Source organism: Mesocricetus auratus, unplaced genomic scaffold (genome assembly GCF_017639785.1).
Source record: "Mesocricetus auratus isolate SY011 unplaced genomic scaffold, BCM_Maur_2.0 Super-Scaffold_100022, whole genome shotgun sequence".
NCBI classification, from domain to species: Eukaryota; Metazoa; Chordata; class Mammalia; order Rodentia; family Cricetidae; genus Mesocricetus; species Mesocricetus auratus.
This window is the reverse complement of record NW_024429203.1, coordinates 17,409,715-17,436,717: the sequence shown is the minus strand read 5'-3', so window position 1 is coordinate 17,436,717 and position 27,003 is coordinate 17,409,715. Positions and strand designations below refer to the sequence as shown.

The following is a 27,003-nucleotide window of genomic DNA, read 5'->3' as shown; positions in this document are numbered from 1 at the left end:
CAGGAATGAGGAATTCTGCAAAAGTTTTATGAAGAGTAGAGGGAAAGCACAGTCACTAAGGCTCTGTACTGTATGTATAAAATACTTATATCCCTCATAAATTCTTCAATTTTATCTTATAAAATAAAGTTAACACACCTAACATAAGAAAGTCAAGCGCATATTACATACACTACAATGTGTATTATATTCAGTAGCCAGTTAATAAAAACACCTTGATCATGAATCACTAGGATTTTCAAGGGACACAGTAAGGCCCAAGAAAGACAATCTGATTCATAGTTTATTACAAAGACAAATGAGAGATATTTTGCCACAAAATACATGGAAAATTCAGTATTATTATATATGACCACTGATAGATCATTTGTTATTTTTAGGATACATTCTGTAATAATAAAGGATATCAATTACTTAGCTAAAACTGCTGAAAGAAGACTTTGCCAATTATATAAAATCAAAGGAAATTTATTTTAAATAAAACACTCCAATATCCTACCAATGATTAGATTTTAAAAAAAATAGAAAGAGGTGGTTATGATTAATGCCACAGAAATTCTAAGTAGCATAACTATAGGGATGGACATATTAATTTTTTATCAGCACATCCTCCTGCTAAAGGTTTTTCTCAGGGCAACTTTAACATCCTTGTTCCTCAAGCTATAGATTAAGGGGTTCATCATAGGAAGCAATATGACATAAAAAATGGAAGACCTTTTTCCCTGATCCATAGGCCCAACTGAGGATTGTTGAAGATACATAAATGCACCTGAACCAAAGAATAGAGAAACAGCTAGTATGTGGGAGATGCAGGTACTAAAGGCTTTAGATCTTCCCTCGGTAAACCTCATTTGAAGGATGTTAGAGAGGATGAAGCCATAAGAGGTAACAATGATGACACTGGGCACATTGATATCTATCCCACCTACAATAATAATCTCAATCTCATTGGCATAAGTGTTGGTGCAGGAGAGCTGCAACAAAGGGAGCAGAGCACAGAAATAGTGGTTGACAGTGTTTCTGTCACAGAAGGTCAGTCTAAGCATCCATCCTGTATGAATCATGGTACCAGAAATTCCCATTATGTATGAACCAAGTATTAGATAAGAACACACCTGGTGGACATAGCAACATTATACAAGAGTGGGTTGCAGATAGCCACATAGCGATCATAGGCCATTGATGACAGGACACAGCATTCACTGACAGCAAAAAAGCAGAAGAAATACAGCTGGGTCATACATTCCACGTAGGAGATAATATTCTTCCTTACAAAGAAGTACATCAGCATTTTGGGTGTAATCACACAGGAATAACAGAGGTCAATGAAGGTCACGTTTAAGAGGAAAAAGTACATGGGAGTATGGAGGTGACAATTCAGTGCAATAATGGTTATCAAATTCATGTTCTCTAGTATTGTGGTTGTATATATTAACAGAAAGAGTAAGAACAAAGGTAATTGTAGATCAGGGTCATTTGTCAATCCCTGTAGAATGAATTCAGTCACCAAAGAAGTGTTTTCCAGACCCATTCTTCTTTAATATAACCTGCAACACAAAAAAAATCATAACATTATAAGAACCCTCAAAATCATTTACAGCTTCTATCACACTTGTAGATAGTGAAAATGTGTTTACCTATTTTAATTCACAGAATTTGCTGTTCATGCTATCATGATGTAGAATGATATTTTTCCCAGATTAGTATGTTACAGACAAAATAGAGTAAATTCAACTACCCACTGTCTAAAATATCATGACCATTTTTGTCATTTGCTTGCAAGACTTCTTGTATATCAATATAAGAGGGGGAAGGACCAGAAAACATTTCCCATCCTTGATTTCATTTTGTCATTGCTTAAGACATGGGACAATACATGAAAAACCTGTGACAACTTTGATTTACTGCATCCAAGTTGTCACAGGTGGCCTCAGGTCCACCAACATTGTTTCAAATATAAGCTTTATATTTTGCCAGAGTTTAATAATGGAAAACCTGTGCTTGCTATAGGAAAACATATTAATCTAGATGTATTTGAAAGATGGCCCTCAATAAGTAATTTACTGGATGTAACATTGTATCACTTTCATCTTCTGAACCTCTCAACACTCCATGTTTTTTCTAAAATATTCTTTGAATTTTATTTTATTCTTAGAATTGCATGAAATGTAATCAAATGACATTCATGAGACTCCTGTACTTCAATGTGAAAGTACTTCACAAACCAATGACATGACACTAAATGGAAACAGTGCATCATTTCTCCTTTGTGTGCAATATAACAGAGTTACATTATTCAAAAGAGCACTGAGTATTCATAACTGGGGCCGGTGGGATTGGAATTCAAGGGCTGCTTGCTAAATTGCAAAATGACTCAAGTGAGGAACATAGTTAAGTCAGGAGAACTAATTTCAACAAATTAAATAAGTTAAGAATTGTGTGTGCTTTGATTTTCTAACAAAAAAATTAATTATCACTACCTGTGTGTACACACCAATGTAGGATGAAGATAAGTGAAGAAACTCCATTTTGGAAAACTTTACAACTAATAACTGGTCAAATTAACTCACAGTTATCATTTTAAATATTGTATCTAATGATGTTAAAGAAAAAAACAAAATAGAAGCATGAAGAAATTTCAAACTACCTCATCACCAAAGGAATAGTATTATTTTATTCCTGCACCTTTGTTGTTTTATATGGTTCAATGCATCTCTGAGCATTTAAATATTTGATTCTAAGAGGACACAACACCAAGTTAATTTTTAATATGTTCTGGAATCACCATTGTCTTGTCATAATTTATCAAATACCCTTTAATCATTTTCAGTGTTATCTTCTTTTTATGCACTTATCACCAGATGAGACAGCAGGAATTTCGTGTAATTTACTAGAAAGATATACTTGGCTACAAACAAAGTAAAAGATTTCTCTATCTTCTCTCAGGGCACAGACATAAGTTATAAAAAATATATGAGGTGATAATGTTTATACCCTGGACCAGAATGTTTCTTTTGTTCACTCGAGACTTAGAATTTAAGAAGTGCATGTAGTTCCCTTTAGGTAGTGTACTTCTGAGCTGGAGCCAAGGTTGAACCCCATCTGACAATAATCTTCATATCTTAAGGGAAATCTATTGTGTAGCTTCCTTTTCTCATTTTTTCCTCCATCCTTAATGGTACTTTCCATAGATTCTGTTCCCAGTATTACCTTATCATTTTTTAACCATAGAGTATAACAAGATATCTAAGGTATTACAAATCATGAGAGTTCCCCAAATCATTTTACAAAAGTAATTTGCTGTTGCTGTGTTTTGTCTTCATGGCTCAAGATGCAGGAAGACCTTGATACCAAGAGTGAGTTCTCCAATTGAGCAACATCCCAAAAACTTCCTAGTCACATTTATAATGTTACATCATTCCTAAATCACTTCAATACTTACATGACATTTGTATTTTAGTCTCCAGTATAGTTCTTATATGTACCACTTTATAGATGAGTCCAACATCGGTACACATTTTAGGAAAAGTATGATACCAAGGAACATACTGATACAGGCTATTTAACTAATTTATTCTTTTTTATAAAAAAAGATCATGTCTTCAGTTGTATTGTTGTGATAAAACAGAAAAGAATCATAAAACTACTTATGACAAATCCATGTAGAATGAAAAACAGTGAAATGTAAGCTATGATTATAAATCTTATTGGCTTTATGAAATAGTCATTTCTGATGTATCTATTATTAGTTTAAAAATCCTATGCCAAATGTATTTTTCATCTCAAAGCAAAGGCTAGCGTATTCATTTGCCAGAGATAACTAGACACAGGAGGGTTTATTTGGAGTAGGTTAGACTGCAATTACTCTCTGAATTCTGATATTAGTTATTTAGGAATGAATGCTTTATGAATATTTTAACATCTGAGAGTTGCCAATGAATTTCCAGTTATTCTGTAACTCTCCATTCTTATTTTCCTTTATTATTTTATTCCCAAAGCATGCGTGATCAAATGTTAGTACTTCTGAACCAATTGATGGGTATTCATTTCTTCACAATTGCTTAATATATTGAGTCGAACTTATTAAACACTGTGTCTACTCCTCTGTTGTAGACTGCAAATCAAATGGTAGGATTACAACTAAAAATTTCTTTGGACTCTGCAGCAAGCTTCAGGAAAGATTTTAGATGCAATCAAGTTCTTGTCTCAAAAGTCATAAAACAGAAGCAAATAATAAAAATAGGAATTGAACAAAAAGTTTCAATTAATTCAGGAATTGTAAACTTACTCTTGTTTTTTAAATAAAACCAAGACATAAGGCGTCATGGACAATTATACCTGATTTATTATTTTAAAATCTATTTTATACAATAAATAATAATTTCCAGCAAATTCTAATAAAATTTATTTGCAGAACCTAAGAGTGCAGGTCAGTGATTTAAGTCTTGGCTAATATACATGGGCCTCTTTCTATTTGTCTATCACTGACAACAACAAAAAGATAACTGTCTATATGAAACTCACAGGTGCTGATGTGGTAACCCTGTGCAAATTCAGGATCAATTTAGCAAGGCAAATCACCTTATTCTAAGGTAGAACACACATATAACATTCAACTTTAAAAAATAACATCTAAATTTGTGAGAAACCACAAAGATATTGTTACATCTCTGATACAGAGGACAAAATTCTTCTGCCAATGATTGATAAGGATTAATTTTCAAAATGTAAATAAAATGTAATAAAATGTAAAATAAATTAATTAACCAATTTTAAAAACCAGAGACTTAGAATGTCTTTGATTCTATTCATTAGAACAGCGGATGTGAAATAGTTCAACATCACTGACCCCAAGTTTTCCTGGAAGTGTGGTGAAGAGGAGGGGTTATTAGAGGGGAAATATGTGAGGAATGTTGCTAGGGAAAATAAACAAAAAATGAACAAAATGAATTTGATAGACAAATAGAAGCAAGCAAATGAAATAACAACATCAGCAACATTAAGATAAACCAAGATACTAGATTAGAAGCACAGAGCCCTTTTTAGAATCTGAGCTGCCTGGAATCAAGGAACTGAGAAATTACCTTTCTGGTGAGGCAGGTGTCTCAGTAGTTTGTTAAGAATAGAGTCTTAGAAACTTTAGTTTAAGTTTATTAAAAACAGAGACTTGGTCTAGACATTAGCCTAAGTCTCTGGTTTATTTATTATTATTATTTCCCATTTTAAATTTAAATTAGAAACAAACTTGCTTCACATGTCAATCCCAGATCCCTCTCCCTCCCCTTCTCCCCCGCCCCTCCCTACCAGGCCTCCCAACACCCCCTCCCCCCTGCCCAATCCCCACTCTGATCCCTAGGGAGGGTGAGGCACTCCATACAGGATCTCCAGAGTTTGTCATTTCATCCAGGGTAGGGTCTAGGCCCTCCTCCAAGAGTCCAGGCTGAGAAAGCATCCCTCATTGTGGGATGGGCAGCCAAAGTCCATTTGCATGCCAGAGATAAATACTACCCAAAGCCCCATAGTTTGCCTAGGCCTTCTGATTGACACCCGCATTCAGGGGGTCTGGATCAGTCCCATGCTGTCCACCCAGCTATCAGTCTGCGGTCTAAGAAGCTCCTCCTTGTTCAGGTCAACTGTTTTTTAAGATACAGCTAGGCTAGCCTGCAACATGGGAACTCACAGTGTCTGGACCAATAACCAAGAGCCTGCATAGGACTGACCTAGGTCCTATGCATATATGACTACTGTATAGCTTGGTCTATTTCTGGGACTCCTGGCAATGGAATTAGAACTGTTCCTGATCCTTGTGCTGGCTCTATAAAACCTCTTCCTTATGCTGTACTTCCTTGCCCAGCCTGAATAGAGAGGGAAGTCCTTAGGTGTATGGCATTTTGATATGCCATGCTTTGCTGATGCTCATAGGAAGCCTGCCCCTTTCTGAGAGAATACAGAAGAGCAGCAGACTGAGGGGGGGGATGGAAGGAAGGTAGGGGGGAGGGAGTGGAGGTGTGGAGGGAGGGGAGGCATTAGGGATGTAAAATAAATTAATTAGTCAATTTTAAAAACCAGAGACTTAGAATGTCTTTGATTCTATTCATTGGAACAGTGGATGTGAAATAGTTCAACATCTCTGACCCCAAGTTTCCTGGAAGTGTGGTGAAGAGGAGGGGTTATTAGAGGGGAAATATGTGAGGAATGTTGCTAGGGAAAATAGACAGGAAATCATGCAAAATAAAAATGTTGGCTGAATTTACCTAATCTGGGAGCTGTAGTTTAGACTCCTAGGCCCTGCCCTGGATGATGACAGATTTTGGAGATCCCCTATGGAAACCCTCATCCTCCCTGGGGAGCGGAGTGGGGATTGGGTAAGGAATTTGGGGGTTGGGTGTCAGGGAGGAGGAGAGGGATAGGGAGCTGGGATTGACATGTGAAGCAAGCTTGTTTCTAATTTAAATAAAAAAGAAAGAGTAAGTCCTGAATGGTAAATTCTTATGGCAAAATAGCATTCTGTAAAATGTTTTATTTAAGCCTCATTGTAATCATAAATGAAATACAAATATAAAAATACTCAAAAAAGCCCACAGTTATTTGTAGCTCCAGATCTAGGGGTTTGCTGTCCTTAGTGGATATACACAACCATATACAAATAGGCAAACATATAATCAACTTTTTAAAATCTTTATTTTAGAAAAAAACATCCTGATCGAGGTAACCCAGACCCCCCCCCAAAAAAAACAAACATAGTATACAGAGGAACTAGGTAACAAGGGGGACCTTAAGAAAGACATACATGGATCCCGGGGGGGGGGTGTAGAGACAGGATCTCTTGTGTAAATTGGGAGCATAGAAGGAAGAGGAGGATAGAAGGTTAAAACTAGGAAACAGAGGAGGGGAAGAGGGAAGAGAACATGAGGGAATGTGATGGTTGAGTTGGGGGAAGGACAGAGGGATAGCAAGGCAAGAGATATCTTGATAGAGGGGGATATTATGGGATTAAAGAGAAACTTGGCAGTAGGAAAATTCCTAGGAATCTACAAGGATGACCCCAGCTAAGACTCTAAGCAATAGTTAAGAGGCCCGAACTGGCCTTCACCTGTAATCAGATTTGTGACTTCCTTAATTGTCATCATAGAACCTTTTCCAAGTAGTTGAAGGAAACATGTGAAAAGATCCAAAGCTAAGCCCTGGACTGAACTCTAGAAGTACAAAGAGAGGGAGGAGCAAAATATGAGTAAAGGGGTCAAGACCCTGATGGAGAAACCACAGAAACAGCTGACCTTAGCCAGTTGGAGCTCACTGACTCTGTACTGACAGCTGGGTAACCTGAATAGGACCAAACTAAGTCTTCTGAAAGTGAGTGACAGTTGTGTGGCTTGGGCAATTTATGGGAACACAGGCAGTGGACTAGACTTTATCTCTGGTGCATGAACTGGCTTTTTGGATCCCATTCCCTATGGAGAGATGTCTTGTTAGCCTAGATACAGAGGATAATGCCTTGGTCCTGCCTCAAAGTGATATGACACACTTTGTTGACTCCCCATGAGAGGCCTCACTGTCTCTGAGGAGCAGATGACAGTGGGGTGGACTAAAGGAGGGAAGGGTTGGGAGAAGGTGATGGGAGCAGGGAGCAGGAATGGGGAGGGAGGGGAAACTGGGATGGGTATGTAAAATAAAAAAGATTATTTTAAATTAAAAATATTTATTTTTAAAAGTCAGATTATATAATTTTACAAGCATCTCTGTTAAACTTGTAGATCTGCTAACTACTTTCATTGAAGTAGCTACATAAAAACTTATCACCCTCAAATAACTTTCTTCTTTATATACAAATAAGGAACTTACTTACCAGTAAAGAAATTAGGAAAAATTCTCCATTCATATCATCTTCAGAAATGCCTAGGAACAAACATAAGTGAAGACATAAGGATCCCACAATTGAGACTTTAGAACTGTGGATGAGATATTAGAGGATGTGATGACTAATGTTCATGGATTAGAAGAATTATTATCATCAAAGTGGTTATGCTACAAATGAGGATATGCAGATTCAATGAACCTATCATAAATTCTCAATAGTATTAATCACAGAAATAGAAAAGTCCTAAAATTAGTAATGAAACATAGGAGACTCTAAATATCCAATGAAAATCCTAAAAAGATGATGCTGATGGAATGAGAATACCTGTTGTCAGTGCACACTATAGATCCACAGGAACAAAATCATCATGGTACTGCACAAAGGCAGATGCTTAGAACAATGAGATAACATGGGTAACTTATCTCTAGGCATGTGATTATTGACAATAATGTCAAACACATTGCAGAAAACATGGTCTTTTCAACACAATGGGCCAGAAAAATCGCATATTTATATGAGAAAGAGTACATCTTGATGTCTTTCTGATACTTCTTAGGAAAAGCAAATTACTATGAATCTAGACTTTAATGCAAGTTCTAAAACTTTGATGTTGATTGAGGAACAAATAGGGAAACTATAAGTGTGGTGTTAAGGACTCTGAAAAGATCTCTGAGAATGTTAAAACGAATAACAAAGATAAAGTGATATGACTGCATGAAATTAAGTCTCCTGCCACAGCAAATGATCAACATAGTGAAGAAATAGGCTACAGAATGGGAAAAATCTCTTGTTCTAACAGGACCTTGATATTTATACTGTGTAAAACTGCAAAACAGTTAATGTCAATGCACAATTATTCATTCAATAAATGGATAAATGTATTAAACATTCAATTTTTTCACTCCAGTCATACAGATTTTATTGCCTTAATTCCCTGGTACTAACTCAGAAAAGAGAGCACACAGCATAATGTGAATGACAGAGTTTAAAACACAGCCAGATTGGGTATTCTCAAGGGATAAGAGTGGGCATTGATCAACATGACCACTGTAGAACAGAGCACTTATAGATGGGAATGTAAAATAGTGAGAGACTGCTGTACTGGTTTGTATTTTAGGCATGCTGTATTTCTTCAAAAACTTCTAAGGCAGACAAGGCATTTTCCTATCCAGATAATTGGCAAAGTACTTGGATTAATTTTTATGTGATGGGACAGTGATATACCCCTGTTTTCCATCAGAAGGTTTCTCACTGGACAGAAATAGTATGATCTTATGGACAATTATAATGTCAGGTACCGTCCCAGGCCATAAATATAACTCGAGTTTCAGTCAGATGACAAGTTATCAGAGTCCTGTAGTTTAAATTTCTAATTATAGAAAATGTTTATTAAAAAAACATCCAAGCCTGCTAATACCTAACTAGGGATATAACATTCCTTTTTATATATTCAGAAAAATCAAAGATAGTACCCCACCTAGCACTTTGTACATCCAAGTTTACTACAGTACTAGTTACAAAAGTCAACAAATAAAACATGCCCAGATGCCCATAAGTGGATGAATGAATGCAGAATGTGTAGTATTTATAAATTCAATGGAGCTAATTAACTTTTAACAAAGAACACTATGTTATCTGCAGGAAAATAAGTAGAACTGGAAATCCTCTGCTTAAGTTAAATAAAGGAGACTCGACACTTCCTGTGCTCTCTGCTCTGCTACTGTTCACTGCCCACAGTGGGCCTGCTGCAATCCAGCCGCATCCTCTCCGGGGTGGCTGCCACCTTTCAGGCAGGCATTGTGGCCACAGTCTCTGCCAGAGCCAGCTCCTGGTGGACCCATGTATAAATGGGATCCCCAGATCCCATCCTGGGAGTTACTGAAGCCTTCAAGAAAGACACCAACAGCCAGAAAAAGATGGACCTGGGAGTTAGTGCCTACCGAGATGATAATGGGAAGCCGTATGTGCTCTTCAGTGTCAGAGGCCCAGATTGCTGCAAAGAATTTGGACAAAGAATACCTGCCCATCGGGGGGCTGGTGGAATTCTGCAAGGCTTATGCAGAACTGGCCCTGGGAGAGAACAACAAAGTGTTGAAAAGTGACCGGTTTGTCACTGTGCAGACCATTTCCGGGACTGGAGCCTTAAGGATCAGAGCCATTTTCCGCAAACATTTTTTATGTTCAGCTGAGATGTCTTTCTGCCCAAACCATTCTGGGGAAATCACACGCCCATCTTCAGGGATGCTGGCATGCAGCTACAAGGTTATCGATACTATGACCCCAAGACTTGCGGGTTTGACTTCTTAGGAGCCATAGAAGACATTTCAAAATTCCCAGGGCAGAGTGTTCTCCTCCTGCATGCCTGCGCTCACAACCCTGCGAGGGTGGACCCGCGTCCGGAGCAGTGAAAGGAAATCGCAGCAGTGGTGAAGAAAATGAATCTCTTCGAATTCTTTGATATGGCCTACCAAGGCTTTGCCAGTGTTAATGGTGACAAGGATGCCTGGGTTGTGCACTACTTCATCGAGCAGGGCATTAATGTTTGTGTCGGCCAATCATATGCCAAGAACATGGGCCTATATGGTGAGCGTGTGGGAGCCTTCATCGTGGTCTGCAAAGATGCGGATGAAGCCAAAAGATTAGAGTCGTCGCTGAAGATCCTGATCTGCCCCATGTGTTCCAATCTACCTCTCAACGGTGCCCTGATTGCAGCAACCATTCTGACCTCCCGGGACTTGAGAAAGCAATGGGTGCAAGAAGTGAAATGCATGGCCGACCGCATCATTAGCATGAGGACACAATTGGCCTCCAACCTGAAGAAAGAGGGGTCCTCCCACAACTGGCAGCACATCACCGACCAAATTGGCATGTTTTGTTTCACTGGCCTAAAGCCTGAGCAGGTGGAGCTGCTGACCAAGGAGTTCTCAGTCAACATGACAAAGGATGGCAGCATCTTCGTGGCAGGGGTCACCTCTGGCAATGTGGGCTACCTTGCCCATGCCATTCACCAGGTCACCAAGTAATTACCAGGGTGCAAAAGAACACTCGGGAGGCAGAGGCAGGCAGATCTTTGTGAGTTCGAGACCAGCTTGGTCTACAGAGCTAGTTCCAGGATAGCCTCCAAAAAAACAATACAGAGAAACCCTGTCTCGAAAAAACAAAAAACAACAACAACAAAACAACAACAACAAAAGAACAGAGACCATCCTTCCTCCAGCCTCTGCTCTCATGAGAGTCGCATGCGGGAGAAGGCGTGGCGGGTGGTGGTGAGCAGGTAGTGTTTCCAACCACAGTGCTTAACGCCCAGTGACTTGAATGTGTTCCTCGGGAAAGAGGTAGGGCAGAGGCTTCCACGGCTGGTATCTGGAACTTTGGTGGCTCTAAACCAAACTCTCCCTCATCCTATCGTCTCCCACTTTTCTGAAATAGTTTACACGTGCTAGAAAATCACCACCAAAAAAACCACCATCCATGGCGTTGGAATAGAGGCTTTACTGAAGCATCCGTTGGTATCAGGGGTTCCCCTGTGGACCCAGCTGAGACCACTCATAGTAGAGGTTGTGAGAGGAAAAAACCTAGTTCTGTCATCAACAGTTGTCCTTGTGTTTGTTCTTCCAGTATGGAGCAACTGTGTCAGCAGATCACATTACAGAAATTACGCTTTACAGAAACCAGCGAGTCTGTTGCTGTTGCCATTTCAGCGAGGACAGTAAATGATGTTGTGTCTGGTCAGCCTGTCTCCTCTTGTCATTACTGTTCTGTAGAGTTTCATCCCGTTCTGCTTGATTGACCATTAACCTCATCCTGTCAGGACTTCCATAAGAATGGACAACATGGTTTTCTGCTCATGCCAGAGCCTCCTTTCTCAGCAAGGAATCCTGGAGAGTGGGAACCTGCACTTTATCGCAGTGTCCCCTTCAGTGATTAGTTGGCTCCTACTGGGATGGGGCCTCTGCCAAGCTGGGCCTCTTCCTTCCTGGTGGCTGCACAGCCTGTCTCCTCACATGAGTCAGACAGTGCAGCGTAGGATCAGGAGATATTCTGGAGTTTGTGTGCTGCCAGCCCGGCTCAGACTCTGCCCTTTGGAAAGATAACAGCCATCTGCTCTAATCATGTAGACTTACTGGCGCCTGGTTTCTCTGTTACAATAAAATTACTATAGACCCCAAAAAATAAATAAATAAAGGAGACTAAGAACAGGATCTAGGCCCAAATATATAAGACATGAAACTGAAAGAAACGGTATATGAGAGAGAAAGAAAACTAATGGATTGGGGCAGAAGAGGAATGGAACATAATATAAGGGAAAAGAAACACAAATAGCATCCTTTTCCTCATTTGTAGAACCTAATATTAAATATATATGTACCCATATATTGATGCATGAAAATTCCATGACATCAAAGATGATAGATGGCTTTATTAGGGACAATGCTGACTAGCAGGAGGAGAGTACAATATGTTTATGAAAATTAAGTAGTTTAAGCCATTATTTTGTTTGTTACACAAATAATGCAAATAAAATAAAAGTATGGCTATTAATAAATGATACACTTGAAAACTCACTAAACATATTACTTTCATATGAATGATCAACTATAAACACAATCATAATTATCTTGAGTAGGTAGTCAAAATGTCTCTCTGGGAGGAAGTTGTTTTTAGTTAAGTATCTCCCATAAAAGAAACTATAATCATAGATAATATTGTTGGTAATTACATCAAATGTTTATTATTTAAGTAAAAGTCTTCTACAGTTGGTATGCAAAAAAATGGAATCATCACATAGAGCTGATAGCTCCCTGACAGAAAATAATATAGACACAGTACTCACAAGGGTTAGGATTCTACTTTTGCCAATAGATCAGGTAATAAATAACAGCTATACTGCAAATGAAGCAATAAGTAACTCCTTTTAATTACTTACAGTTTATTAATTAATTAATTTTATATCCTGGTTCACGGTTTCCCATCTCGTTCTCTCAGATCCTTCCCATCCCCACCTCTCTGTTCCCACCCCCAAAACCATTCCCTCTCTGTTTCTGTTTAAGAAGAGGCAGGTCTCCCATGAGTATCAACAAAACATGGCAAATCACTTGCAGTAAGACTAAGGCCTTCCCCATGTATTAAGTCTGGGCAAGTGTCCCGAATGATGAGTAGAGTCCCCCAAAAAGGTAAAAGAGTACAGACATCTGCTGATCCTGCTGTGAGGAGTCTCACAAGAGGACCAAGCTACACAACTCTACATATATGTAACTCTTTCATAACAGCAGGTATGACACAGAAGATGTACTCAAAAGCAATCCTCCTTAAAGCTACTATGTAACATATAATTGTGCCATATTTATTATGTATCATTTAACAATTTGCTGCTGTAACAGAATTACATAGACTGAACAATCAGCAATAATCTTGAAGACAGCAGCTGCTAGCTCTTAGTGCTACACCATCCACAGTCAAGCTATTTGAATGTGGTCACAGTCATGCTGCAGCAGCATCTAAAGTCAGAAGAAGGCATAGAGTCTGAGAGGCAGTCATGACACAAGGAGGAGAATGAGCAGTGGAGGAAATCCACTTTTGTAAGGAATCCACTTTCATAAAAATGAATCCAGGGAGGAGGAAGAATCAGGGAGAACAGGAGGACTGAGACAGGGGAGGAATACAGCAGGGCAAGAAAGGAGATGCCTTGATAAAGGGAGCCAGTACAAGTTTGGAGAGAGGTCTACTAGCACAGAGGAAATGGTAGGGGATCCACAGGGATAACTTTAACTAAGAATCTAGGCAGTGGTAGAGAGGCTGCTTTTCATGCCCTTCCCCTATAATGAGATTGATAACTACATTGGTTACAGTTCCTATAGCCTTGGCCCAGTAGCTGATCGAAACAGAAACAGGCACCCACAGCTGAGCACTAAGCCATTCTCCTGGAATCCAGTTGTGGAGAGGGAGGAGAGATGAGCAAATAAACCAAGATGGAACTGGAGATACCCACAGAAACAGTTGACCTGACCTAATGAGAGCAAGCAGACCCCAGTCATAAAGCAAAAGAACCAGCACTGGACTGAGCCAGCAGCGTTATTTGCAATATCCAGAACCTAGAAGCAACTTAGAGGCCTATCAACCAAATAATGGATAAAGAAAATATGATACATTTATACAATGGAGTAATACTTAGTGGAAAGTGGATGAAACTAGAAGAAACCGTTCTGAGTGAGGTAACCCAGACACAGAAAGTCACAGTATGTGCTTACTCATATATGGATATTAGAAATAGAGCAAAAGATAACCAGACTACAGTCCACAACCCAAGAGAAGCTAGGAAACAAGGAGGAGCATAAGAAATACATACATGATGGGCTCCCTGAGAAGGAAACACATAAAGTCTCCTGAGCAAATTGGGAGCACTATGCGGGGAGGAAGAAAAAAAGGAGGGGAGAAAGGGGTGGAGGAGAGGAACATGAGGCATCAGGAAGGTGGAGTTGAGGAAGAATAGAGAAGGAGAGCAAAGAAAGATTATACCTTAATAGAGGGAGACATTATAGGCTTAAGGAACTCTTCAAGGATCCACAAAGCTGTCTAAGAATCTGAGAAATAGTGGAAAGGCTACCTTAAATGTCCTTCTCCTATAATGAGATTGATAACTGCCTTAAATGCTGTCATAGAGCCTTCATCCTGTAGGTGATGGAAACAGAAACAGAGATCCACTGCTAAGCACTGAGCCGAAGAACTCCTGGAATACAGTTGTAGAGAGGGTGGAGTGCTGAGCAAAGGAGTCAAGACCATATAGGGGAAACCCACAGAAACAGCTGACCTGAGCTAGAGGGAACTCACTGACTCCAGACTGATAGCTGGGGAACTGGCATAAGACCAAACCAGGCCTCTGAATGTGGGTGTCAACTGGGGTACCTACGCAATCTATGGGGCCTCTGGCAATGGAACCAGTATTTATCCCTAGTGTACAAATGAGTGTTGGGAGCCCATTCCCTGTAGAGGGATACTCTCAGCCTAGATTCATAGGGCAGGGACTAGGTCCCCAAATGATTTGACAGACTTCCATGATCTCCCATGGGAAGCCTCACCCTCCCTAAGGAGTTGATTGGTCTGGTGGAATAGGACATTGGTGGGGTGAATGGGAAGACAGAGGGAGAGAGAACTTGGATTGCTACGTAAAATAAGCTTGTTTTTTATTTAAATAAAAAAATTAAAGAGTGCATTGTTATTAGAAAGTTGAGATTCCTTCAACTTCAATGCTGAATTCATTCAAAGGGACCTTCCCTATGTCCTTAATAGTCTCATTTGAAGGGGATAATGTACTTGCCTCATATTGATGATGACTAGCAAAGTAATTAAAGATAATTTTATGGTTTTTAAGTTGTGTATTTCTGTATTTATTTATTTTTATTTAAATTAGAAGCAAGCTTGCTTCACATATCAATCCAGCTCCCTCTCCCTCCTCTCCTCCCTCGCTCCCCACCCCCCCCCCAATCCCATACCCCATTCCCCTCCACTCTCCAGGAAGGGTGAGACCTTTTATGGGGGATCTTCAAAGTATGTTGTTGGGGAAGTCCTGTGTCAATAAAGCACTGCTGGCCAATAGGAAGCTAGGTAGGTAGGACTAGGGGTCCAGGAGGACTCTGAGAAGGAGAAACACAGAGAGTCGAGATGTAACGCCATGGGGTAGGAAGCCCGGAAACTTCTCTGGTAAGAGACATACTTAGATTAACAATTATGGGGTAATTACTTAAGTCACAGCTAGCCAGTAAGAAACAAGCAAGGCCAACAGCTTCATAATTAATATAGCCTCCTGTGTGTTTATTTGGGACTGATACGGATCTAGAACCAGACTGGCGGGAAGGCTTCTCTCAAGGAAAAGGTTTCCCTTTACAGTATGTCATATCATTCAGGGCAGAGTCTAGGACCTCCTTCATGTGTCCAGGCTGAGAGAGTTTCCCTTCATGTGGAATAGGCTCCCAAAGTCCATTCAGATGCGAGGGATAAATACTGATTTATTACTCGAGGACCCATAGATTGACAAGGTCTCCTCACTTACACCCATGTTCAAGAGACCTAGATCAGTCCCATGCTGAGCTCTCAGTCATCAATCTGGGGTGCATGAGCTTCACCTTGTTTCTGTGGGTTTCACCAGCCCAGTCATGACCCCTTTGCTCATCACTCCTCCCTCTCTGCAACAGGGTTCCAGGAGTCAAGTTCAGTGTTTAGCTGTGGGTATTCCCCTCTGCTTCCATCAGACACTGGATAAAGGCTCATGTTTTTCTTTTTTTCTTTTTTTTTTTTTTTGACTGGGTTACCTTACTCAGGATGGTTTCTTCCAGTGCCTTCCATTTGCCTGCAAATTTCAAGATTCCATTGTTTTATTCCTTAGAATAGTACTTGATTCTGTAAATGTACCACATTTTGTATATTCATTCTTCAGTTGAGGGGCATCTAGGTTGCTTCCAGGTTCTGGTTATTACAAATAATGTTGCTATGAGCATACTGGAACAGATGTGCTTATTGTACAAATATGCATCTTTTGGGTAGATGCCAAAGAGTGGAATTGCTGGATCTTGTGGTAGACTGATCCCCATTTTCTTGAGGAATCTCCATACTGATTTCTAAAGTGGCTGTGCAAGTTGGCACTCTCACCAGCAGTGGAGAAGTGTTCCCCTTTCTCCACATCCTCAAGCATAAACTGTCATTGGTGTTTTTGATTTTAGCCATCCTGACAGGAATAAGATGGTATCTCAGAGTTATTTTGATTTGCATTTCCCTAATAGCTAGGGATGTTGAGCACTTTCTTAAGTGTCTCTCAGCCATTTTAGACTCCTATATTGAGAATTCTCTATTTAGTTCTGTATCCCACTTTTTAATTGGATTCTTTGGTGTTTTTGAGACTTGCTTCTTGAGTTCTTTGCAAATTTTGGAGATCAGCCCTCTATCAGATGTGGGGTTAGTAAATATCTTTTCCCATTTTGTGGGCTGCCTTTTTGTCTTGTTGACAGAAGGGGAATGGGACAGAATCTCCTGAGTGGACTGGGAGAATGTGTGAATGGGAGAGGGAGCTGGGACAAAGAGAGAGGTTGAAGAGGGCAGGAGAGGAGGACATGGGGGAGCAAGAAGTTTGAGTCATGGAAATAATAGAGAAGAGCAGGGAGAAAGATGCCATAATAGAGGGAGACACTATAGGTTTGAGGAGAGATACAGCACTACTGAGATTTCAAGAAATCTACAAGGATGACACCAACTGACAATCTAAGCAATGGTGGAGAGGCTACCATAAATGTCCTTCCCCAATAATGAGATTGATGACTACCTTGCATGCCATCTTAGAGTCTCCTTCCAGTGGCTGATGGAAACAGAGGCATACATCCATAGCTAAACATTGAACTGAACTGCTGGAAATCAGTTACAGAGAGGGAGGAGCGATGATCAAAGGGGTCATGACTGGAAGGGTGAAGTCCACAGAAACAGCTAACCTGAATAGGGGGCTACTTATGGACCCCAAACTGATGGCTGAGAGGCCAGCACAGGACTTATCCAGACTCCCTGAATGTGGGAGTCAGTAAGGAGGCCTTGGCAAGCTTTAGGGCCTTGAGTACTAGATCAGTATTTATCTCTGGCATCCAAATGGACTTTAGGAGACCATTCCACATGGAGGGATGCTCTCTCAGTCTTGACACACTGGTGAAGGTCTAGGCCCTAATCCAGACAATTTGGCAAACTTTGGATATCCTCCATGAAGGGCCTCATCCTCCCTGTAGAGTCGAGTGAGAATTGGATGTGGAGTTGACAGGATTGGCAGGGGTTGGGGGAGGAGGGGAGGGAGAGGGATCTGAGATTGACATGTGATGCAAGCTTGTTTCTAATTTAAATAAACATATAAAAAATAAAAAACAATATTCAAAAGAAATAAAAGGTAAAATTTTCTCAAATGAATATTGGTTAATTAATAACTAATGAATAAGATGTATCAAATGTACTCATCCATTTAATTTAACAAAGAATAACGCACAACTCACTGACATATTCTATAATGGATGAACCCTTAGGATATATCTGTTACAGTAAAGATAATAATCATAAAACTGAACATGTGATGTCATTTCACTTAATGAATTTTCCATAACAATAAAATCTATAAAAATAGAAAGGATTATTTTTTCTGGGTGCTGGGTGTAGGAATTGGAATCAAAGAAATAGAATTGGCTGTAAATATATCTAATATTTACTTTGAGTGGTGATAATACTTGGGAGGATGTTTAAAGGCTGCTGTATGATTGAATATGGGAAATAATACACAGCAGATAGTGTAAACCTGGTTCAAAGCTAGTATCTGGAGAGATTACAGACCCTATAGGCAGAATTTATTATTTGTATTTTGATAAATGAGCATCTCACCTGTAATCTACATGTGTGTATTTATGCCACTAGAATAGTAATACTCTCAGCCTTATTGTAGAGTGTGGCATAGTGATGACATAGGGAAAAGAAGAGAGTTTAATAACTAGGGAGGGTTGAGAAAGTGAAACACAGGACACTTAAAGTCATTTCCAATCTTGACTTGGCTAATCTTTTACCAGATGGTAACTGGTCATAGTCATATATGACTAATATTATTAACAGCTTACTGATAGAAAAATCTATTAAATTAATTTAGGATATGACCATAACATTTCTATTCTATGTTCACTAGGAAGATAATTTTTCACTGTAATATGAAAGCCTAAACTTTCTGGCTAATGCATAAACATCTGTTTTCTCATAACTGGCAAAAATGAATTCTATGACTTCTCTTTTAACTATCAACTGTGTAGTCTTCAATGTGGTTATGTCTCTCATATAGTAGTGACAGCAGCAGCAGTAGTAGTTTTATGAATAAAGGATAACTCTGCTTTGTATGTAATCATCCATACTTCTTTAGACTCTAATTATAAATGTTAATAATGATCAGGGGGAAATGGTTCAGTTGTTAAAACACTTGCCTTGGAAGTAAAAGAACCACAGCTATATTGCCAGAACCAATGGGTAAATGCTTGTTGTGGTGGCATGTGCACTCATAACTAGCACTAGGAAGGTAGAGACAGGAAGATTCCTACAGTGCCTTTGGATACCTAGTATAGCATTATTTTATACTAAAGAACAATGAGAAACCTTGACTCAAAGGAGGTGGTTGGACTTTGTTAGAGAAGGTAGACACACACACACACAAACACACACACACAACTAAAACAACTAAAGTAAAAGCAACTAAATATTTTAGTTTGTCTTTTCAAAGTAAACACATTATTGTTTCCAAAAAGAAGTTTAAGTGCACTGTATCACAGCTGTGATGTGATTATATTTAATAATCAATGGTGAAAGAATGGGATCATGGAGGACTGTTATATCAGAATGACATATGGTCATCCAAGAAAGGAAAAATGAGCAGAGACAGACTATTTGATTCACAACTGAAAATAAAAATGACAAATAAGAACTGCCCAAAGTTATGCTGACATTTGCTATTTTGTAATCCTTTTTAGGATTTTTTAGAAACATTAATACTTTTGAGGATGCAGTCTAATGACAATTAAAGGGGGAACATATTCATGTACTCTTGTTCTCAAATTGCTAAAATACTGAAGGACAAAGAAAACCTAAGGAAAATAAAACAGGTTACAAATTCCCCTCCATGATAGAAAAAAATGCAATGAATACTACAGGAACATATATTAACTAATTTATACTAACTCTTGATGCTATACCTACAGGTATAATGATGCCAAGCTGTGATTAAAACTTTCTTTTGGTTAGAGTTTTCTTCAGAGCAATTTTGACATCATTGTTCCTAAGACTGTAGATTAATGGGTTCATCATGGGTACCACAATGTTATAAAAGACAGAAGATATTTTTCCCTGATCCATAGACCCAGCTGAGGAAGGTTTTAGATACATAAATGCACATGATCCAAAAAACAGAGAGACAGCAATTATGTGGGAACTGCAAGTGCTGAAGGCTTTGGACCTACTTTCAGTGGATCTTATTTTGAGGATGCTAGAGAGGATGAAGCCATAAGAGGTAAAGATGATGACTGTGGGCACAATGATGTCTTTTCCTGCTACAATGAACAGCTCTATCTCATTGACATAGGTGCTCGTGCAGGAGAGCTGCAGCAAAGGGAGGAGGTCACAGAAATAGTGGTTGATGGTGTTTCTATCACAGAAGGTCAGTCTCAGGACACATCCGGTGTGGATCATGGCACCAGAAAACCCCATCAAATATGAACCAAACATAAGATAAGAGCACACCTTAGGAGACATGGCAACATTGTACAAGAGTGGATTGCAAATGGCCGAATATCTATCATAGGCCATTGCTGTTAGCATGTAACACTCAGAAATGACAAAAAAGCAAAAGAAATAGAATTGAGTCATACATCCCTCATAAGAAATAAAGTTCTTCTTTAGTGTGAAGTTCATCAGCATTTTAGGTGTTATAACTGAACAATAGCAAAGGTCTATGCAGGACAAATTAAAGAGGAAAAAGTACATGGGGGTGTGAAGGTGAGGATTAAGCACAATTAGCACAATCAAAGCCAAATTTCCCATTGTTGTTATCATGTACATCACCAGGAAGAGGAGGAACAAGGGTATTTGAAGGTCAGGCTGGTCTGTTAACCCCATCAAGATGAATTCAGTGACCAGTGAAACATTTTCCAGAGCCATTCTTCTGCAAGAGAATCTGTAGAAATCAGAACAACATCAAAGATGAAATCAGGTGACATAATAGAACCCACCACCAAAGTTTCTTCCACATAAGTGAGGTATCTAGTAAAAACGTCTGAAAGTGATCAGTTTGAAACCAAGGAGCTCCCTTTACGGTACCACATACTTAATGTCATCATCTTCCCAGGTCAGACTTTAAACACTGAGTACATAACAGAGCATCAGCAACAGGGCATACAAATTGCCTGCAGTACTGTCATGCCCAATATGACTACTGGAAAAACTAAGGGAGAAGAGAGAAAAAGGTTGTGTCAAGACAAATTGCCCATTCTCTTTTTACTATTGTTTCCCTGACTCAGCTTCTGCCTTAGGCTAGAAGAAGCTATAGCATGTTACTGAGCTTCATCTAAATTGGACCCTTGTGAAACTAGAAACAAACAAAAGAATCCAATTCTAGGAATCCCTAATGTAGTGGACTCTGTGTCCTCTCTTGTGGTTTAAAGAGGACTGACAGGTGTTAGTGGATTAACTTCTTAGACAAAGTAACCAATGGTTTATTGAGTATAGCAAGCCTAGACAGGCAATGCCTAGAGAACTACCTATTGCATCAACAATGAGTTAAAGGGATCACATTTTAAAGTGCTTTTAAAGTGTGGTTAAGTCTGTCTGTCCTGTCTGTCTGTCTGTCTGTCTGTCTCTCTCTCTCTCTCTCTCTCTCTCTCTCTTTCTTCTTTCTCATTTCTCTGTGTGTGCATGTACATATTTGTGAACAGGAGCATGCACGTATTTTCCATGCACCTGATTCATACCAAAATAAAGAGGATAGGCCAAACTGAAATGTGAACAGTTTCGGGAGGTTAATGTGAACCACACTGCAATTAATAATCTCCAGTTGAATTATTTCTGTCAAGCAAATAATGACCATGCTTATAAGGGTCATCTAAATAAGGACTCTTGTGGCCTTGGGGTCAAGTACTGGGGCTAGGCTGTAGTTCCTTGAAACCAGCAGCAGCATCCCTGATGTTAAGTGTTTGGGACTCATTGTAAAATCTTCCTTAGAGGGAACTACCTTCATTTTCTAATCGTTTATTGATGACTCCCTCTCTAGTTTAAATGCAGCCTTCTCACAAAAACCATTAATTCAGAAGTGAGATGTATTTGTTGAAAGAAAACTTGTTGATTATGACATCACAAGCAATTCCTGTTTTAACTGACTCTACAAAAATCTTCTGCCCAGTTTTCAGGACATTTCCCAGTGAATTTTGGTGAAATTTTATGACTGCACATATTGGGAAAGAAAGGAAGATCTTGGATTCTGGGCTTCAGCTCAACATGAAGCCTTTCATATTAAGATCAAAGCTTAAACTAGAAAACCTTTATGAACTTCATGATATGTGCAATCTAAAATAGTTAAAGCCACACAAATAGAATGATGTTTACTAGAGAAAATGAGAGCAGAAATCAGATTTTTAATTGCTAAAGAAATCTTAAATGTCAATGTATAAATTGCTGAAAACCTATAGAAGAGTTATAGATCCAAGATTTTGGTTTTAAACATACAGGAACTATATTATAAAAAGAAATACATTCAACTGGAGAAAAAGTGCCTAGACCTGGAAATCTACTGTTCAACATGTTAACAGAAATAATGGCCCATTGTGAATCTGAATTTGTTAAGGAGTTATATCTCAGGGTCATCTTCTCATTACATATATACACATTGAAACCAAGTAAAAGTAGATCTGTATGCAAGAAAGCCATATTTGAAGTAGCTTCATTGTTGGGCATTTCTCACATAACACATGGATCAGAAAAAACTTCTTATATTATCATATTACAGTTTAGACATACCTCAGCTACAGGCCCAATGATAAAGTAAAATATCAACATAGAATTCAAAACTTACTCACTTTTGGTGAGAAAACGTTCTTGCTTATTTGCCAGTTTTATTTACCCTGAAGTCCTGAAGAGGACTTAAATCTTCTTCCTGCTTCCAAGGTATTGAAGCACAAAATTAATATCCTATATTCTTTTGAAATTTTTGAATTAGTGATCATAACACCATGAAGAATCACACAGGGAAACAAGCAGCTTTTCTTTTTATCACACTGTCCACTTCATGAGACACCAGAACATTTGACGTAAATTATTACCATTCAAAATGTATCAATGGGAAGGTGCTTTTTTCTCTTTCACAGAGGCCAGCTATAAAGGAGAAATAGGGTTACTTCATTTACGTGCTAGGCATTAATGTATGTCTAGATCTTTAGGGACCATTTCTCTATTCAGGTGCATCTTCTTCTTTGGGGACTGTGCTTCCTCCTTGATTGAACCAATAATGAACTCCCATCTGCCAGTCACCTTACATCTCTCAAGGGAAATCTCCTGCTTTTGTCATTTTTTCTCTTAGTTCCCACATTCTTCCATGGTAATGTACCACAGAGTATACTTCCATTATCGTCTACTGCCTAATTATTTTTTTCAAGGAAGTCACATTTTTTGAAATTATTTTTCTCATGGTCTTGTTCTGTTTTTAAAAATCTGAATCAAACTGATTAAAAGTTTATATTAAGTAAATTCAAGGTAAAGCCACCAAATCTCCCTTGTGTTTTTTAAGATGAATACTACTTTTCTATGCCATTCTATATGCCCAAGCCCTTGTATTGTGTTACAAGCATGTCCCTTATTATCAGGTGGAACAAGTGAGCCCTATGCATTACTTCCCGTTTAATTCTTAGCTGTATTAACTGTGATAATTGCATCTCTCTCTCTCTCTCTCTCTCTCTCTCTCTCTGTGTGTGTGTGTGTGTGTTCATTTGAGTATTGTTCAAATGTATGATGTATGCACATGTGTACCATGAGAGGGTTTCAAGTGTCCTGCTTTACCACTCTGTTTCTAGGTTTTCAGATATAATATCTTACTTACTAAGCCTGGAGTTGATATATAGCCAGCACTATCCAGCATTCCTCCTGTCTCCACACATACTACAGCTTTTGTGTTATAAGTATACATGTGCCAAATTGTGGCATTAATTTATTGTTAGTGCTGAGCTGCACACTTAGACTTATGCTTGCACAGCAAACACTTACACAAAATGCAAGATCTCTCCATTCCCAGTTCTTAGTATTTTAATAACATTATAACTTTTTCAAAGTTCCCCTCTGTAAAGAAAATCAAGTAGGTACATCTTAAAGTTAATAACAAAAAGTTATCAGCTATATCTTCTCTAATAATTTTATTAAGACTTAAATATAAAAATTCATTATTTAAAACTAATTTATTCCCTGAATTTCCTTAAGTAACAAGAACTCATCAAAACATATGTACTTTTCTAATATAAAAACAAATTTTATTTATATTTTGAGATTTGTTGCATGAAAACTTGGCAAGATAATTTAATATGTATATTCCAATTAGTGATAAAATTTATAAAAGTGCAGGTGCATGCCTACTCTGAAGAATAAGGAAAAATAGAAATGTTATTTGAACATATGTAAATATTGTCCATTCTATTAGAAAAGTCTTTTATAAAAAATAGGAAAACTACTGGTGAAAGAAAACCGAAAGAAAGGTCAGCTGTTTTACATAAATATAAATTTTGGAATGAAAAGCAGTGTTGCCAGTGGCCAACATCTAATCATAATGTACAAAGCAACAACTGTTTATACTAAGTTTCACAACATTTAAATACAAAGTTACAATAAAAACACTAAAATAGTGGATAATTTTGTAGCACAAAGTTTTCTATTGTTCTTTGATTACTGAGCCTGTGTGCAAATATCTTTTGGTCAGTTTCAAATGAAAAAAGAATGAGACCTCCTATTCTAGAAAAGAAATAAATTGATTTTGATTTGACTACAAAATTTCTTGCAAATTACTTGATTTATTCATTTGTTCAACACTTGGATGCTTAGATTTTTTTTCCTGCTCACATAACAGATTTTAATGATTATAGATCTAAACAGAATTAGCAAATACAAGTTTAGAGAACAGAAAACTTTATCTGTCCCCAGATATTCTGACCTATAGAAATTAATTCTTCTTTATGATTAATAGTTTAAACCTATCCTGCATAGGGAACTCTAGAAATTTCAATACATTTAATACCTTTTAATTTGGAGATTTGAATAGCAGTGTGCTATAATTTTCAAAATTCCTAAGTTAAGGCTTCAGTTATCATTCCCTTTTTCTTAATTAATTAATTTGTTTGTGTGTGGTGTGTGCAAACAACAGTGCATGTGGGGAACTCAGAGCACAACTTTGATAATCATCTTTTTTTCCTCTATCATGTGGGTAGTAGGAATTGAACACAGGTCCTCAGGCTTGGCAACAAGAGCCTTTACCTGATGAGACATCTCATCTGACCACTGTTTAATTTTTGTCTCTACTCAAATATTGCCATTCCCTCCTCACATGCCAGCATCATTAACATATGCCCATTGTGAACTGTAGCTTTTCCCAGAACTTTGAAAGTGGAAATTAATGCAGTATCTCACTGAGACATGTATTTACATTGAAATATGTCTTCTAAACGCTGTTGGAGAGAGAACTCATGTAATCTGGCTTTGTATCTGTTAGAGCATGGAGGAATAGTGTTAGACTCCTTTCTTTCCTATACTGTTATTCTTAAATATAACGCACATGAAAACATTTAAAATTCATATTTTTATTGTTTTTGTATAAAATCTGACTTTTTTGACTGATCAACTCTAAAATATCTTAAAGCACAACAAAAGGAGCCACTAAGTTATTTTGTGTTGGAAAGTAGGTCAACATTTACCTTGGGAAATGTTTTAATCATATAAAAACAAAGGCAGTCAGTTTTCAAAATAGAATTTTTTTCTTCAAATTACTGACACAAAATTACCAAATATTAAGTGCATTCAAAAGTAACAAGAAAGCACCCTTTAGCTTAAGGCTTCTTATTACAATAGCTGTGATACTTTAATTATAAAACTTGTTGCACGTTAGTATACTACCCAGGTTATAAATATATAAGATAAATCTAGTGTGGTTTTTGGTACAATGATAAGTATAAAGATATATAACAAGAAAGCTCTACATGTTTAAAACAAAAAAAATGGGTTGTCTCCAATGGTCTTTGTGGAACTTTGTCTATATTGGAGATTATTCATTTTGAAGTTGGGTGAAGGAAATTAATGATAGAAGTATTTTCATTTGTGTGTTCAGTGGAACATAATAAAACAATCACGTCATTCCTTAGAAAAAATCATCTTAGCATTTCCTTGATAGAATAATGAATAATTTACCTTTCCTAAAAATACAATAATGACAATAAAATGCATTAGATTAACTTTATTGTCATGATAAAACATATGTACTAAACAATGAGGATAAAGGAATAGCTATTATTAACAAAATCTGAAATCAAATTGAGAATATACATACTAATTAATAATAAAATAGGAAAACATATATCATCTACTATTTTAATAAATAAAAAGATAAACTTTCACATTGTTACAGACAAAGAGATAAGCTGTTTCTATCATAGTTTCCACCTGCTCAGGGTTTTTCTGAGGGCAACTTTAACATCTTTGTTCCTCAAGCTGTAGATTAAGGGGTTCATCATGGGAACCACATTAGTATAAAAGACAGAAGAGATTTTTCCTTCATTCATAGACCCAGCTGAGGAGGGTTTAAGATACATGAATGCACCTGATCCAAAGAACAGAGAAACAGCAATTATGTGGGAACTGCAGGTGCTGAAGGCCTTGGACCTGCCCTCAGCAGAGTTGATGTGGAAGATGCTGGAGAGAATGAAACCATAAGAGATAAATATAGTGATGCTGGGCACAATGATGTTGATGCCCACCACAATGAAAACCTCCAGTTCATTGACATAAGTGCTTGTGCAGGAGAGCTGCATCACAGGGAGGATGTCACAGAAGTAGTGGTTGATGGTGTTGGCATCACAGAATGTCAGTCTCAGCATGCACCCCGTGTGAGCCATGGCACCAGAAAATGCCATCAAGTATGAACCAAGCATTAGATAGGAACAAATTTTAGGAGACATAGCAATATTATATAAAAGTGGATTGCAGATGGCCACATACCGATCATATGCCATCGACATTAACATGTAACACTCAGAAATAACAAAAAATGAATAAAAATAGAGTTGGGTCATGCACCCTATGTAAGAAATAATATTCTTATTTAATAGGAAGTTCAACAGCATTTTGGGTGTAAACACTGAAGAGTAACAGACATCTATCAAAGACAAGTTAAAGAGAAAAAAGTACATGGGAGTATGAAGATGTGAATTCAGTCCAATTAGGATTATCAAACCCAAATTCCCCATCATAGTCACCATATACATTACAAGAAACAGGAAGAACAGAGGTAGTTGGAGATTGGGCTTGTCTGTTAAGCCAATTAGGATAAATTCAGTCACAAAAGACCTATTTCCAATAGCCAT

General features: G+C 38.0%; 3 protein-coding genes and 1 pseudogene across 3 annotated transcripts; 1 reads left to right on the top strand and 3 right to left on the bottom strand.

Annotated features, from left to right (window-relative positions):
• Window positions 1-599: 599 nt before the first annotated feature.
• Window positions 600-1,531, bottom strand: LOC101839277 (olfactory receptor 145-like). Its single transcript, XM_013112821.1, is given in 2 exon segments — window positions 600-1,120; window positions 1,123-1,531. Coding segments are annotated over 2 exon segments (930 nt in total).
• A 6,736-nt stretch (window positions 1,532-8,267) lies between these two features.
• LOC101839011 lies at window positions 8,268-10,892 on the top strand (annotated as a pseudogene).
• Window positions 10,893-19,627: 8,735 nt separating this feature from the next.
• LOC101833321 (olfactory receptor 145-like) lies at window positions 19,628-20,560 on the bottom strand. The gene has a single exon (XM_005069359.1). The coding sequence runs from the start codon at window positions 20,558-20,560 to the stop codon at window positions 19,628-19,630; it is 933 nt and encodes a 310-aa protein (XP_005069416.1).
• Window positions 20,561-26,070: 5,510 nt separating this feature from the next.
• On the bottom strand, window positions 26,071-27,003 carry LOC101833054 (olfactory receptor 8B3-like). Its single transcript, XM_005069358.1, has one exon. It carries the CDS (start codon window positions 27,001-27,003, stop codon window positions 26,071-26,073), a length of 933 nt encoding a protein of 310 aa, XP_005069415.1.